We start from the raw sequence: 16637 nt of genomic DNA, 5'->3' as shown, positions 1-16637 counted from the left end.
ACCGCCCACCAAGCCCACTCACTCACCCCCCTAGCCCCATGACCAGAACCCCAAGCCCTGCCATGAAGCACCGGCTTCTTATTTCTTACTCTCTTCCTACTGAGACCGTCATTATGTAATAGTTCCATTCGAACTGAGCTTGTTCCCTTCCTCTTTTTTTGTAAATAATTTCTATCAAACAAGAGCGCTTCGTTTTTGTTGTGAGATAAAACACATCCACTACATTCTCCAGTGCTGCTGTGGCTTTTAAATCCTTCTGTGCCTAAACTTTGCCAACACATCACCATATCGGCTTTGTTGTAATCCTGCATCGTATCTATAAACTTCTTTATTTTATTTTTTTTTGTATTGAATTTCAGGTGTTTTCTGTGTAACGTGACGAAGCATGCAGCCCTGTTTTGAGGGTGCATGCCCGTGTGTTTGATCCTTACGGCTGCTGTATTATCAACCGTTCTCCGTTCTTCCAGCGGCCACTCCTCTAACTGTCAACAACAGTGTGTTGTACTGTATCACATTGTCAAAATATATTTAAGATGTCGAAATAACAGCTGTGACAAATGACTATAATATGCCTTTAATGTCTTTTTTTCTTGGTAATAAATATGACAGTGCTTTGACATAAAGACTCGTCTCTCTCTGCGTTGAAGGACTGCATTGTCTCACTCCATTAATATTGGCTCATATTGCAGGACGTTGCCCGCTGATGCCTGCTGATATCCAATCACAGCATGCCAGTGAGATGGCAGCTCGTCCAGAGCTAGGCGGCTTTGCAACGTGACATAAGCTATTTGAAACAAGCTATGTGATTACTTCCAGCTTCCAGATTGGCATATGACACAGTTTTGATTTGTTGGGTTTAATCATGTTCTTAAAAAAAAAAAAAAGTGAAATGATGATGCTGTTAAGCACATAAACACCGTGCAGCGTCCGTTCAAGGGCAGTTACGTTACCTGCCGTTATCGGGATATTCAGCGTGCGGCACAGGCAGAGATGACGTCGCATGCTTTGTGTTTCTCACCTCATCATTCTCCCATCAACAACCTCTGGGGCACCTGACACCTGTTTTGGAGCAGAGGAAGGAAACACATTGACACACTCACAAGTTTACACACTGGCGCTGAAAGAACATTTGCATTGCATAAAAAAAGCATTCATATCACACAGTTTCTGCACCAACCAACATCATTTTATGTTCGTGCCCTGCTATGCCTTTTGCCCCATTTTACAGGGTATTTGAAGTGTGAAATGTCATTTAAAAGCTGCATTGGTGCGTGGAAGACTCTTGGGCCTGTGTTTCATTTCATGCCTGTCACCCAACCTCTCAGTGCTATGTGGCACCTCAGACAGAAATAGCAAGCGTGACGTGTGTTTTGGTGCCAGAAATCTTATCCTGCTGTCTTTAGGAGTATAAATAAAGAGCAGGAAGGGGGTTTTGGCTCCTCTCTCTGTCTCCTTATTCTTTATCTTTTAGCTTATTTATCTCCTTTTCTGCCTCCTCAGGTAGAAATGCCTTTAGATTCTGGGTTTCAACTGCTCATCTGGGACATAATTTTGCCCCTCACTCATTTTCTTTTTTAAGTAATTTTATTTAGTGGTTTTTGGGTTCATTTGTGTGTGTCTGTGTGTATTTTGCTTTTTTAGGCACATTACAATAGTTCCCCTTATTATTCCTCTGTCTGGTATCAAAATTACATCTCTCTTCCTGTATCCCTGTTACAGCATTACTCATTGGTCTTCCCGCCTCTGCTTCCAGGTTCTTTGTGTGAGTAAATGACAGCCCGTCTTACAGGTTGGCGCCTCCACATGCTGCAAGATGCTGGCCATCTCCGCTACCCTCATCAGGCCCCCTACTAACTCGACCTCCCACCTGCATAAGCGAGCTTTTAAACAGGAAATCCGCAGTAGAAAGTGTGAAAAAGCAGTGTTCTTTGCCATGTACGTCTTCTCCTTCTTCACCCTCCTAGTCCAGCCTGCTCCCCCTTTATCCCTGCCGCCCTGAATGAAAGACACTGCTATCAGACCGACACAGCATGGCAGAGCCTGGCACAACATGCTCTCCACCGGAAAGGCTATTCATGTGAGCAGAAGCAGACACATGCCAGTGGGGAGAAAGGAAGAGAACACAGGAGCAGACAGCTGAAGTGTCGCCTTGGCTTACTTGACGTCAGCAACCAAGTTAACATACCCAAGGGGGTTACGCCCACTAAAAGATACTTTTAGTTTTACATCATCACACCTCGGACAGCCTCTACTTTACGCAACTACTTTACGAGTTATGCAACTTTTATTATATGCTATAAAAGTGCAGTCCTGTCCAAACACATTCATTCATGACACATGTACAATGCTGAACTGCCCTTTTCAATGGTTTGCTATTGTGTACATGCGTGTGTGTGCTGAGATCCTGGGAGCAGCCCAGACAAGGCAGCACTTGTACCCCCTTAGAGAATCGAACCTGTGGCAGTGATTGCCAACATTTACATCTATCCTCACCTCTGTTAAGAGAAAACACGTGTATCAGTCTTTCAGACATTTATCCAGACTTGGACTGAGCGTAATCTTGGACTAAAAAGAAAAGGTAAAAGAAAAAAGGTTTTACAGACCAATTTACAACTGGTCTAAATCAATGTCTGGAAAACTGAGTTTATTTTACAGGAGCAACTTATAGTTGTTTCATAGTTAATATTGCTTTATTCAAAAATAAATCCTGCTTGCTTTACAGCATATCACAGTCAGCCACGGTCATGTCATGATGCTCTTTAATGCAAGGTTGAAGACCATACAATAGAGAGAAAACATGAACAATCAGATGACCACATATGAGTAAATGCTTGGTGACAGTGGGAACAAAAAACTCCCTTTTAACAGGAAGAAACCTCCCGTAGCACCAGACTCAGGGAGGTGCAGCCATCTGCCACTACCAGTTGATGGCGAAGGTGTAATTAATAAAATTACAGATGTCTTCCTGATGGAACTGAGGCATCAATATTGTTAAAACACCTCTGTTTATCTTGCAGTCTCCAATCAGAACGTGGTTAAAATGATCTATGATATGCATAATTTGCACACACAACTATTTTGCTGTACATGTACTTTTAATGTCAGAGCTCATCTAAAACAGGGATTATCTAGAAGAAATGGTCTTCCATCCCTCTAGGAGGACTGATGATGTTCTATGTGCACATGTGCCGGTTTTAGTTCTTTTGTCCAGTAATTTTTCAGCATCCACAACAAAAAGACCAAGAAACTGGGTCACATAAAAGGAATGTGGTCGTTTTTAATGTTACCTTTCCACAGAACGCATGCCAGGATTTCCGCTGTGGAAAAATGCCTATTACAAGTGTTAAATATATCTCACTGAGTCCCTGGTTGATGACATAATGTTTTCTTAGATGTCTGAAGAATGTGAGAATCTCACATTCCTTCCTGTCACTTCTTAGCCACATCCACCTGTCCTCTGTCCTCTGCTCTCCACCCCTGTCCCGCCTCTCTAAAGCTGGGCTTGGGGAGTCTTCAATGAAATCCCCAGCATGTGTCAGTTGCTCCTGCAACAGACTCAAAATAGTTGACTGTCATTAATTTTGAGTTCATCTCACAAAATTGTGAACAGGAGAGCAGCAGGGCCAAAATAAGTGTAAAGGAGAACAGATCAGCTGAAACTGAGCCGTTTTACAGCCGTTTTCACAAGCTCTCTCATTGCATTATATAGCTGGATTTCTCGTGTTAAAATTTAACAGACAAGAAATGTTTGCATGTCTCAAACAACAGGCATGTCTCTGTCCTCTCATTGGCATCCACCTGCCACTGCACACGTGAGCGCACAGCTGCAGAAACAAGCAGGGTTCGACTGACACCTGTTTTGTTCAGTCTTTTCAGACCTTTTGCGAAATGCTCTTTCAGAGATCTATGCGAACCTGAAATTTCTTGTCACACATTTGTAAATAAAGTTATCTTCTTGTCTCTCAAAGATATTGGGTGATAAGAATTCACACATTTTCAGCAGCTGCTGAACCTGCTCCTCTCGAATCCCTGTATCGGTAACACGTAAAAAATGGATTTCAAAGCTGCTGTACATCTCCCAGGAGTGTTGACAGCCTAAATTATGAATTTGAGGGTCAACTCTGTTAGGCCAGAGGTGTAATTTCAAATTCCACTGCTCCACGCTTCCATGTTGTGCTCCTTTTAACCATATGGCACAAAATGTCCCGTTAGACTGGAGGTGGTGTCACAGTTTGTTCTGCTCTATCTTCGTCCACCTGTCCACACTGTCAGTGTGCCTGCATCTGTCCATTGAACCAGCCGTCTCAAATGCTAGATGATGAGTGCAGCAGTACAAGAGGTTGGACCATTAAGGACAGCCAGGGGGGAGCCTAAAGTGTTCTTGAAAATTCCAGAACCCTTCATTAAAATAGAATGGGGCCCAAATATCTCCCCTTTGAAAGACGACCCACGAGGGTCGTCTTTCAAAACAAGAGCGGGGCGCTCTCGTGGGATTAGCTGGTGTTGCTTGGCAGAGGTGACTATAGTGGTCCATTTATCGTGTGACAAATGACCAATTTTAATTTGGTGGTCAGCTGGGAGCGGCAACATGGCTGCAGGACTGGCCTGTGGCCCATTCATGTGCCCATGTTCGCGTCAGATAAATGTTCCTGGACATACACATCACCAAGGAATGTCATCTGTTTTGCAGGTACATGCACCTGGCTGCTGCTGTTGACTGCAGTAATGCATTGGTACAATGTTGTCATGGACTTTTTCCCCTGAAGAAAGATTCTCAACCAAGATTTTATGCTTCATGGCTCTGTCCATTGGCCCCTGATTTTGGTAAATCGTTCTGTACCATTAGTGGAAAATGACACCAAAGCATGTTTCCAACCCTATGCTTGACTGTGGGGATGGTGATCTTTGGGTCATACTCAGCATTTCTAAAACCAAAGAGCCCAATTTTGATTTCATCTGATCACAGCACTTTCTTTCAAGCTCTTTCTGAATCATTTATTTGCTCACCTAAAAGCAGAGTGACCTTGCAGCCACTGGAAGATTCAGTCTATTGCAGTCTAGTGTATTATTAATGGCATTCTTGGTCACTGTGATCCCGAATGTCATTAGATCATTAACAAGCTACAGGGGAGTTTTAGAGTGTTCTGCCACCTTTCTCGTGATCATTCTCACCCCAGAAGGAACAATCTTGCATGGGAGATGAATTTATTTAAGTTTTATGAACTTTGTTAATGTGGATTTTTGGTTGATATTGTGTTTCTCTCCATTGAAATGAAACTTTTTTCATTTCATTTTTCATTTAATTTATTTAGAAAAGGGCAAACTTACAAATTCACACATTAAACTGTTTTTAGAAATGGAGAAGACTCATAATATAAACTTTACGATCTTCATAGTAATAATGTGATACGTCACTGTTATAAATGGTTCAGTAGCACTGGGCTTAGTGAGGCATGTTACTTGATAGGCTAATGGTGTTAGGTCGATGAGCGTTACAGTAGAAGTGAAGTCATTTTTGGCTCCTGCATGAGTGAGGTACCTTGTCTGTGAATCTCTGCATTATGGTTAGAAATACTGATGACCTACTGTGCATATATGCATAGACACATCATGCACAGCTGCAAGACAGAGGCCACATGCTAATGGTTCTTGTAACAGTCTAAACAGTGTACTAACATCTTTTATTCTCTTACAAAATAAACATTTTAATATTCAATAGAATTTGTATAAGAAAACCTGAGCCTGTATTTAATGGACTCAACCAATCCACCATGTTCAACAAAATAAGGTTAGAAACAATCCCCACAATAACAATGCTCCACTTTGGGCCTCAGGGTGGCGAGAGTGATGAGACTATTTGTGGATGTATTGGAGACAGGGTATGTATTTTATGTAGTGTGAAAAGTTAGGCTACAGAAGGCATTTGACCAGTATATGAGGTTCACGTGAGATCGTTAGAGGGCAGCTACGTGTCTGAAAACATATAGCAGGCTTGTCTCCCGTCTGTCTGCCTGCACTCAGCAATAGCCATATCATATAGTGCATGCCCAGACCAGAAGTAGCCATGGACTCTCATCATAGATGCAATGAGACTCACAGTCAGGTTTTAAAAAAAATAAATTCAGAAAGACATCTTTGTTTCTATGTCAACATCATGTCTGCTCTTCTTCATTTGTCCTTCATGCTATTTTCACGCTAATGTCACATCTCATCTTCCGCCCCAGCAGATGTTCCATCTAAACACAGTCTCTGTTTCTGTGTAAAAGCAAAAGAGCACAATGTAATATCCACGTTATTATTCATGTGCATCACATTAGTTGTTCAGTGATTATATTTATGATGTTTTGACTGTTGCACAACAACATATACAAAAATATATCAGTCAGAAAAGAATACACTGCTACAGTGGTGAGGTAATGCAAGTTTTTTTTAAGTACTTGACAGAGTTTAGCCTTCATGTGTAAATGAATGGAACACACACAAGACAAGTATCAGCTGTGTTCAGGTATAGATCTCCAAAAAATTGAAAGCTACTGAAATCAATATTTTCATAGAAACAATAGATCAAATTGCATGTAATGTAAATGCAACTGGTTGTGGTGACAAGCACCCATAGATATACTCCTGAGCTTGCGGAGCCTCTCGGTTCCAAGCAGGCGTTGTGTTTCAGTTACGTGGAAAACTGATTTACTGTATTGGTTTGGTTGTCGGCTACAGCTGGAAGGTATTTTTAGAGAACAAGAAAATCATAAAACTCACCATAAACTACCTTCTCAGCAACACGTGATACTTTGGTGAATACTATTTTTTGCAATACACATAAAAGGGAAAAGAAAAGGAAATATACTGACCTCAGAAGGTGGTAAGGCCCAGTCTACCCATCAATCTGTCAATGTTACGCAGTATTTAAAGCTTTAATTTTGGGGGGTACATCTCTTGGCACCACAGGATTCAGGCACACTTTCTTGATATGCACTCAACTGTAGTGTTGTAGTGAGGCTCACTGCTATATTGATAACTGCACTGTTGCACTCAGGTCATTTCTTTCAGAAACTCTTTAGCTGGATCCCTGCACATTTTGCTGAACTGCACCTCCACAGCTTGAAGATTATTGGTGATGCAACTCCTGGCAAAAATTTGCAGTCACCACAATTGGAGGATGTTCAGTCAAGATAGCAATATTAAAAATTAGTACTTTAGCTCAGGTTGAGCGGTTTGTAGGAATGTTAGAGAGGCATCCTGAGATGGTTTGGACAGTGGATATACTGGGCAAAGGATGATGAAAAGATTCATGGATGCAGTGAAGGAGGACACGCAGAAGGTCGGTGTGACAGAATAGGAAGCTAGGAATGGGGTGACATGGAGGTAGATGACATGTGAACAACTATTATATATAATTATTTTAATTAATGGAATATTTCTGTCCAGATCCAAAGTTAAACCATTATCAACAAAACCAGAAAAACATCAAAGCCTGACATCCCTGGTTGACGTATGGGCTTTACTAATAAAAGCAATTTTCTCAATCAAACCGAGTCCAACTTTCTCAAAGAGCAGTTGATGGATAAACTTGGAGCCAGAATGGATGTTTTTGGGTTTTTTTAATCAGATTAAAATCTTCAGCCAATACGAATTTATGATTAACTTCTGAACATTCACAGGCCATGCTTCATTTTCATTGTTTTCTGGTTTTCATTTGATCACATTTCTTACAGTTCTGTCAAAACGCCAATGTTTCATGAAGTCAGAATGTCCAGCATTTGAATACAAAAATGTTTTTGTCATATTGGCTTTGTTTATTTCATAAAGTCAAACAGCTAAATGAACATCCTCTAAGTGTGGCGATTCCATATTTTTCTTGTATTTCTTTAGTGCTAAGCATTGCCAGAAACAGAATGGAGCCTGCCAACACATATGAATGGCAAGTCATTTGTATTCCAATCAGGGTATCCTCTATCTGGCTTATTTGCCATAAAGGCCCGTATGATGGTGGTTATCTATGAGCAGGTTTTCCTGTCTCTGCAGAGGACTCCTGAAGCCCTTTTAGAGTGACAGCTAGTTCTTGCTCACCTCCTGAAACAAAACACACCTTACATAGTCACTTATCATGGTCAGAAGTTTGTTTTGTTTAACTGTTAACATGACTATAAACTACAAACTGAGTGTTAAGTTTTTACCCATTTACAACTCGATAAAGTATACAAAATTGTGTTTGAATGCTTTCTAAAACTGCTGAAAGAATGAAGATGTTCTTTTTTCAAAAACAAAACAAAATTGCATTCACTTATTTTCCAGGCTGCAGATGAAAATTATTTTACCCAGGAACAGAAACACGACATCTGGCCACCATCGCCACTGACTAAAGAGTGCACACAGCTTTGTGAAAGCTCTGAAAAGACACAGACAAAGTCTGGCCCACAGAGCCATGTTTCTAATTCAAGTCACAGTCCAACTGCACGCATCAAGCCTGCAGTTTTCTTCACTTGGCAAATGCTGCAGCTCAGCGGCTTTGGTGGGGTTTCAGAGCATCATATAAATAAATCCAAAGGGCAGAAGGGTCCGGAGCCCAGTGTTTAAGTCACAGTCTTTAGTGATGCATACAGACTAATGCGTCAAACCAAAGCAAATGTGAGCAAGACTTTGATGGAGATACAGTGGGAGTGCAGTGGTATTAACTGTTAGTCTGTTTGTACCTTTTAAAGGCTGTGAATAAGTTGATGTTTTGGATTGGATCAGCTCCATTTTACTGAAAAATGTGCAGAGAACCCAGAATTTATACAAATAAATTTACATGTTGCTCATGGATTATAGAAAAGGCAGTAATGATTTTAAACACACAAACTGAATATTTCTGTCCACTTAAGATTCGTAATCATTTAAGAACAAATAAATGTTAAATAAAAACTCAAGTATTCACTTTGACACAAACTGCAGCTGAATTCAGCAACTTTCCAGTACAATGTATGCTTGAGTTAGTAATTCCAATGTTAAAAATGTTATTATTCACAATAGGCACAAAAATACTCTTAGTTGCATCACGGGCAAGGTTTCAACCACCCAGTCTGTATGGAGCTGCTTAAGGGTTTCAGAAATCTGAGCAACACCTCCATCTTGTGGACTCTTGAAACATTAAATCCAGGACACTCCTTGCAAGCAAGTCCATGGATCAGAGCTTCCAGTCATCCCACAATCCTCTAATGCACTGAATTACATATTCATCCATCATAAATGAAAATCAACACACCCCATTATGTGACTTTAAATCACAGATAAACAATTTTAATAACTTGACAAAAACACCACAAGGGAAACATTCAGACTTCAGTAAGACAGGTACAGCAAAAACTTAAAAGCTGAAGCAAGAACATGGGGAGGGAAGGCGTCGTGAGGGTGACAGAGCTTGTGAGGACAGTGTGAGCTCATTCAAGTACACGTCAATGCCAAAGCTTTGATAGTAGCCCTGTGACAAGAAATAGAAATCCAAATGTGTCTCTCTACATATATAACCCAACACTTTCCAGTGGTTCTGCCAATAGCTTTTCAACACCCAACAGTGCTCACAACAAAAGAAAAAACACATCATTATTAAATAAGACTATCACACCAAACCAGGGGGGGAAATGACCTCCCTCCTCTAATACACACACGCGCACACACAATCTCAAATTTAAATAGCTAATAATTAGATCCTGATTAAGCTTTAAAAATAAAAAAACCTAATCATCACAGCAAGGAAGCAGTTTCAATCCTCTGTAACTTTTGCTACATTTTAGGCTTGATTTTTAAACCATCACTCTAAAAATGGAGAAAAGAGGAAAAAACATTTAGATATACATAAATCAGCCACATTAACAATGAGCTCATAAAATTGGTAAATAGAGAATCACTGAATTTCAAAAGGGCTGTATTACACTGTCACATCTTATGATAAGGCAGTGAGCTTATGGTAGTTTATAGACTGGATAGCTTTCTAAAGCACGTCACTTTTTTGTTTTAGGAACAAGCCTGCTGTTGCATAACCACTGAGCCATGAACTGCAAACTGTTTACGACTATAACAACGACCTTAAAAAAAAATTATGTTCCTTTCTAAGGTTTTAGTTGTTTCTGCTCATGAGAGAGTACAACAAAGGTAACATGAAACATCAACCTATATCAGAGGTGTTATGATGATGTTAGCTATTACATTATCCCACACGTAGCAATTTCATATAATGTCTATATAAAAATGTTAATTTGCTTCAGGTGACATGAACTGGGGAAAGTATGCAAGTCTGCAAGCTAAATTACTTGCATTACAACTTCAGTGGAAATTTTGCTAAGAGTCATAAAATGGATTCTCTAAACTCTCTCAAAACTGGAGGACCTGATTCCAGCTACTGCCTGTAATCCTTCTTCTCGCTTTTACTACTCTCTATATTTTCATGAATTTGGTCTGAACACAGCTCAACAGACACAGGGCCACCGACAGAATGAAGTTTACATTAAAGTGGAGGGAGAATTTTAATTATTCCAACAATAATTTCAGGATAATGTTTGGCACATCAGTCAACAGGTTAATCACCCAGTGACACAGGCAACAACACATTCAAAAGGTATTGCTCTATCCATGGGATCTTTTAAAGATGCATACTGGTTTTTAAACTTTTTTGCTGAACTGATGAGAGTTTGAGAACTTTTCAAATGTTCCAGTCACACTTCTGTCACAGTGCACTGCCCATCAGGACTACGTGAACGGAGACTGAGTGTAGAACTAGAAGGCCTGCCCCTTGGAGGGACTCTGGTTGGCTGGATCTCTCTTAGCGGCCTCTGCCTATGTCTTCTTCGTGCCACTGATTCTTCTCGATCTCTCTCGCACTTCTTCTCGTCCTCACTCTCACTGTTGCCAGATGCAGATTCATACATCTGAAGCTCGTCATCTCCTTCCACCTCTTCACCCTCAGGCTGGCTGATTAGAAGCTGAGAAAAAGATGCCTCCAGGGTCGAAGGTGACAGAGGACTGGTGAGATGATGACGCCCCAGGAGTGTTTGAGGTCTAACAGGGGGACAAGACACAATAACCGGAAAGGAAGACTGAGATTGGCCAGCAGAGTCCGATCCATGAGCTGAGCTGACACGCTCTGTTGCTGCCGGAGCAATGACAGGTAAAGCAGGAACAGGGGTAGGTTCAGGGTCTAACCTTAATCCCGCCACCCCCTTTTTAGGAATATCTAGAATGTCCCTCTTTATCTTGCGCCTGCGACCATGCTCATTTCTGCGGTACTGGACCATGTTTTCCAGATCAGCCACATAAAGAAACCCCGCAATCAGCATCTCTGTGCTCTTTCTGCCCTTGGCGAAGGCCTCCTCTAGCTCTCGGCTTGTCCTCTCATCGTACTGCCACCAACCGTTGCGTCCTTCATAGTACCATGCATAGTCTCCGCAGGATTCACCTCCTACTCCCCCGCTTCGGCTCAACCCAGAAGCCGCTGCCTTCAGTTCTTCAGGTGACAGGAGAACAGGCCGCTCCAGGAAGTCCTCAGGGATTTCCTGTCGGCAGAGAGCACAGCGCTTGCTATGCCAGGAGGCACCTTTCACGCACAGGAAGCAGAAGACATGGCAGCACGGGAGGCGTACAGGATGGACGCAGCTCTGCAGGCAGATGGCACACTCCGGGGTAGTGCTGGTGGAGGCAGCATCCCCCACTTCCTCAATGAGCTTGGAAGGTCGCAGGGCGTTTGCTGAGAGGTCCACTTCTCCACAGCCTGCCATGCTGCAGGGAGAGAGTCACAGCACAGCAAATGGGACATGCATGCTACAAGCTAAACAGATTTAGTGACTCACTGACAAAAACATGGGAATGCAGCCCAAGTTAGCATACACTGCACTGCTCTGCTGACACTTCTGGGAACGCCCTCGTTCGCATATAGCACAAAACTGTTTTCAGGGCAAATATCCCCCTTTGAACATTACTTCCCAAATAACTGTAGCTTTGAAAGCCTAAATATTACAAACAACAGACAGGCCAGCATACTTCTCGTGACTTTATCGGTCTGCAAATAGAACAACAAAGGCCTCTCTGTTTGGCAGAGCTAATGTAGCCACCCAGCTAGGCTACTGTTGTGCTAACGTTAGCTTTTCAGCCCCAAGTTGTATAAACAGATATTAAACTACTTGTCATAATGTTAAACTCTGGCATTGCTTTTGTGGCTGTAACCAATCTACAGTCGAATAAGTTAAATCATTCATTCAGCCAAAGTTGGCCTGCTAGCTCCAGCAGTGCATGTAGCTAGCCTGCTAAAGTGGCCTATAAATACACTCACCTGAACTCGGGGTACCTCGAGAAGCGTCCTCAGCTGAAGGCCAGGTTGAGATATTTCCACAGCTGCATTTATATTTGGTTATGAAGTTATGTATGACAGGAAACGACTGTGTTGCTACGTTAGTTGAGCTCTGTGCCCTGCCCAGCTAACTTCAGTACTGCTGGATGTGCTGCAAACACTTTCCAGCGGTGATACATATGTTGTGTAGATCTGGTGTGTGTGGCTGCACAAAGTAGGTAAAAAAGGAGTGTATTTCACAGTAAAAGGAGGGCTTCATTAAACCTGTTATGGTTTAGTATGTTGTACACCATAAAAAAGAACTAACTTTATTTAATTTTTTAAAATAACTGCGATTTACTTAAGAAAAACAAATAATAAACCGTAAAAAAACAAACATTTGTCCTACTCAGGTATAATATTTTCACTTTTAATTAGACATTGTAGTTACTGTGTGTTGTGCTTGGCGCAACCCTGTTACCAGAACTCTAAAAAACTGAACCCAGAGTTAAAAAACTATTGTTTGATAAATTCTTACTCATCAAGTTAAAGATATACATGGTCATACTGAATACTCATTCCCTATGGTGTTAACACCCAGCTCAAACACATTTTTAAAGAAATAATCAAAAAAGTAATTTGCATATATGCCTTTAAATTTGCATAATATTTGCTACAGCTTTTGTCTTAAAAATGTCTTTATTTAGGTTTACCAGGCAAAGAAAAAAAATCACACTAATGAAGCCTCAAAAAGTCATGTCTCAAATATAATGCACTTGGCATCAAGGGGTTAAAATATGTTGAAAAAAAAGTTACAAATAAATATGTTTAGAAAAAGGTTTAATATGGTTCACATTTTGTCTGAGGTCAAATGTCATTTATACAACAAGTGCATGTTTTAATATTTTGTGCAGGGATTAGTTTCACATTTATCAGTGGCACAGAAAATGTCCTGCAGCAGTAGAATGGCAGTGATTCTATAACATTTTCATGCAGTTGCTACATCTGGTGATTATATTTGCTATATTATTTAGCAAATACAATCAAATTATCTGAACTTTATTATCTGTGTTAACAGTTCAGTAGGAAAGCGGTGAAATTTTTGCACAGGAATGAGAGATAGACACACAGGATGACAAAATTACAAACTGTAAATATAAACCAATCAGCAGCAACGTTAGGATTAAAACCACTGGCATAATAGAAGATCCTTAGGGTCATGTTTGAGTCTCTTTTGTTGTCAGGGAGATCCATGGCGGGTGGGAGTTGGTGTTGGTTTTGTGGCTTATCTCAGTGCATGGAGAACCTTGAAGTGTTTAAGGAATCCACAGCACTGGTGCATCTTTTTGTATGCATTAAACATTTTGCATTTCTCAGCCATTTTGAGCTTCTAACAAGCACAAACACAAAGTTTTCATCATTAAATGTGAAAGTATAATTTGCCCCATACTTGCCCCAGGCTCTTGTGTTGATTTTAGTCCCCAAAAGAGTAGTGTTCGAGTGAGGCATAAACTGAAGCACAGATGAACCTTGGAAATTAATAGCTAACATACAAGCATGTCCAGATGAAGATGTACACAAGCACTTTAATAAAGTTAGTCATATCCATCCACTTCAGTCATAACTGTCGGACTGTATAGAAAAATCTGGCTTCTTTTAGATGAAAGAGTTTCTACTTGTTTTTAAATTAGAAGACATTAGTGCATAAATTCAACAACAGATGCTAAAGATGGAGCTGCAAGGCAGGAGGGGAAAATGTGCACACCTCATGTGCACATCTATGCAGAACATTTAAAAAGGAAATACATTGATGAACTTTCATGGTGCTATCACTTACTTTGTTTTTCTCTACCCTTTCCAGCTTTTGTTTGTTTGTTTATTTACTGTGTGTTATTTATGCTTTAAGGGCTGATTTATAGAACATTTCTATCCCAAAATTGTGGAAAAGTGATTAATTTCTTATGGTATCTTGTAATTGTTTGTTTACTTGCTTGCTTGCTTCTTTATTGGAAATGTATGCACATTTGTGCGTTTTTACACATAAGATACCTCATTTGTAGAGGTAAAAAGAATAGTTAAAATTAAAAGAAAAACAGAAAAACTGTAATATAAAAACAAACAAACCAAACAGATTTTTTTTTGTGACAGGTGAACACACCTATCAGGACATACTTTTCTACATACATTTACAAATGTATGTATAAATATATATCTCCATATCTAGGGTAATATAACAAAGATAATAAAACATGATAAATTAACATGTCTTTTGCCTCATACATGAACAAAGTTGGTTATAATTAAGTTTATGTAAATGAGGCAAAATAAGTAGCCCCATATTTGGAGTATAAATCAGCCCATTCCAACTCATTTTTTCAAAAATGCTTAATTCCCACCCCTGACTCTTGGTTGTTGGGTGTTATGTAGATGACTTTGAACCCCCTCCCCCGCTACATCTGCTGTCAGGGTGCCGGTTGAGCAAACATGACACTCTTTTCATTAGTAACTTAGCAGATACTGTAAAAGAACAATCAGGCACTTTTACGACTTCAACCTTTTGGCTCACTATGAGGAACCCTGTAGTGACGTGGAACCAGTAGGATATCACTTCATCACACTAACACATGTAGTGTGAAGAAGTGAGGAATTTGAAGAATCATGGGATATAATGGGAGAACAAAACAGATTCGAGAGAGCTCATCTGCACACATACAGCTTTTTAAAACCTTATTTTGGGATCAAGTCAGCAAACTTAATCAGGTCTTATCAGGACTGACTGGTGATTATGTATATGCAGGTTTGATGAATCACTGGCCACTGAAATTTAACTACATTTAGGTAGGGAGTGATTTAATTTGGCTTCCAAATGAATGCCCAAATAACTGCCTGCAGGCATTTCAATGTGGACTTTCTAAAAGAATTTGATCCCAAATGTTTTCAGATAAGAATAACAATTATTTTCTATATTTTAAGTTGTCATACATAAATTAGGCAGTGTAAAATTCATGAATGTTTAATACAGAACAATGAAAGGACAGTGTTTACTTGCACGGAAATACAATTTTAAAAAAAAACTCAAAAAAGGAATTTCAGATCAAAACAAGACATTAAAAATATGAAAGAATATTGCCACTGCCTTCCAAAATAATCTTTATGATGCTCTTCACCGTCTTCATCATCCTCTCGCCTTTTTCAATACTTTCTGTAAAGAAAGAACGGAAATATTTTAGAGTGAGCTCAATTTGACACAACACTGAAATTTCTAACTTCTGTACAGTACGTTTAAAATATCTTTAATAATATGAAGAAGAAGTGCCAGCATACTGAGGGAATAAAATTATGTCTGTTTTATGTAGTTTCAATTACAATGATTAAAAGAAAAACTTCGTAATGTAACAAGATGATAGCTGTTATTATTTTACAGTAGCAGAAACTACCTAGCGTGGAGCAATTCTTTAAAAGTCTTTGAAATGTTAACATGTGATTTGATTGTGTGTGCAGAGAAATAATGTTTGTTTGTTTATTTTAATATTAAATAATGTGTATTTTCTGCTGTAAGGGCTGATTTATGTATATAAGTTATTCAATCAAGACCCCTCCAATAAGGGAAAAAAACGTAGTTTACTCTTTTACATTTAGTGCTTTACAGTTATATACAGTGATGGAAATATTGAAAATAATTCAATCTCTAATTTTAAGGTTGTTTAGTTAAACGGAGAGACAGAACCAAACGATTAATCGGGAATCAATAGATTAACTAATGATTTACTAATGAATAGTAAATCTCTAATCACTGGTTGGTTACATGATTGTGTTGTTAATGCAGTTATGTGAACATAAACCGACCTTGGAGACTGCCCTGACGTGCTGAGCTCTGATCGTCGCAGATTTCTCCTCAAACGCTTTGGCCTTCGCCTCTTCAGCCAGGCTGTTCAGGAACAGCAGTGTCAGCAGTTCGATCTGAGCACACAGGAGCAAAAACCAGCTGTTATTTAGCGTCGCTCATCTACCGGTCAGCTGCGGACAAAGCGATAGCCTACCATCGCCTCTGACGCCGGCCTCACGTTTATGTTGCCCTTCGCCTTCGTTTTAATTGTACTTTTCAGTCTGGGCGCTTTGTTCAACATGTCGATGAAGTTTCTCTGTGAAACAAGAAAGGAACGCCCCACGAAAAACGTTTGTTTACGTTTTCTAATCTCCCGCTTTGTTGACTTCCGGTGTAGATTCTTCTTCGTGGTCTTATAAGCCGTTTGCCTCCTTGCTTGTTTCATCCGCGCCATCTAGAGTTTTGTACTCATTACTGCGCAAAGCAGTAAATGCTTTCTCACCTTGTATTAAC

The 16637-nt window shown here is 40.0% G+C and overlaps 2 protein-coding genes across 2 annotated transcripts; both read right to left on the bottom strand.

The window, feature by feature from the left end:
• Nucleotides 1-8139: 8139 nt before the first annotated feature.
• On the bottom strand, nt 8140-12508 carry LOC101478542 (E3 ubiquitin-protein ligase rnf146). The gene is made up of 2 exons (XM_004542005.2): nt 12302-12508; nt 8140-11751 (listed from the first exon to the last, which is right to left on the bottom strand). Exon 2 carries the CDS (start codon nt 11748-11750, stop codon nt 10692-10694), a length of 1059 nt encoding a protein of 352 aa, XP_004542062.1. The 5' UTR covers nt 11751; nt 12302-12508; the 3' UTR covers nt 8140-10691.
• A 2787-nt stretch (nt 12509-15295) lies between these two features.
• Nucleotides 15296-16536, bottom strand: cenpw (centromere protein W). The gene is made up of 3 exons (XM_004542006.4): nt 16339-16536; nt 16145-16258; nt 15296-15500 (listed from the first exon to the last, which is right to left on the bottom strand). The coding sequence occupies exons 1-3, from the start codon at nt 16423-16425 to the stop codon at nt 15474-15476; spliced, it is 228 nt and encodes a 75-aa protein (XP_004542063.1). The 5' UTR covers nt 16426-16536; the 3' UTR covers nt 15296-15473.
• Nucleotides 16537-16637: the final 101 nt, after the last annotated feature.

This window comes from Maylandia zebra, linkage group LG15 (genome assembly GCF_041146795.1).
Source record: "Maylandia zebra isolate NMK-2024a linkage group LG15, Mzebra_GT3a, whole genome shotgun sequence".
Taxonomy (NCBI): Eukaryota; Metazoa; Chordata; class Actinopteri; order Cichliformes; family Cichlidae; genus Maylandia; species Maylandia zebra.
This window is presented reverse-complemented; position numbering and strand designations above follow the sequence as displayed.

What these genes read in the sequence shown, in the direction of transcription:
- LOC101478542 (XM_004542005.2), bottom strand. Translation starts at nt 11,750, where the DNA reads ATGGCAGGCTGTGGAGAAGTGGACCTCTCAGCAAACGCCCTGCGACCT.
- cenpw (XM_004542006.4), bottom strand. Translation starts at nt 16,425, where the DNA reads ATGTTGAACAAAGCGCCCAGACTGAAAAGTACAATTAAAACGAAGGCG. An exon ending in GGCCGGCGTCAGAGGCGATG is followed by an intron (nt 16,259 to 16,338) that starts GTAGGCTATCGC and finishes CTGTGTGCTCAG; the next exon opens with ATCGAACTGCTGACACTGCT. An exon ending in ACGTCAGGGCAGTCTCCAAG is followed by an intron (nt 15,501 to 16,144) that starts GTCGGTTTATGT and finishes CTTTCTTTACAG; the next exon opens with AAAGTATTGAAAAAGGCGAG.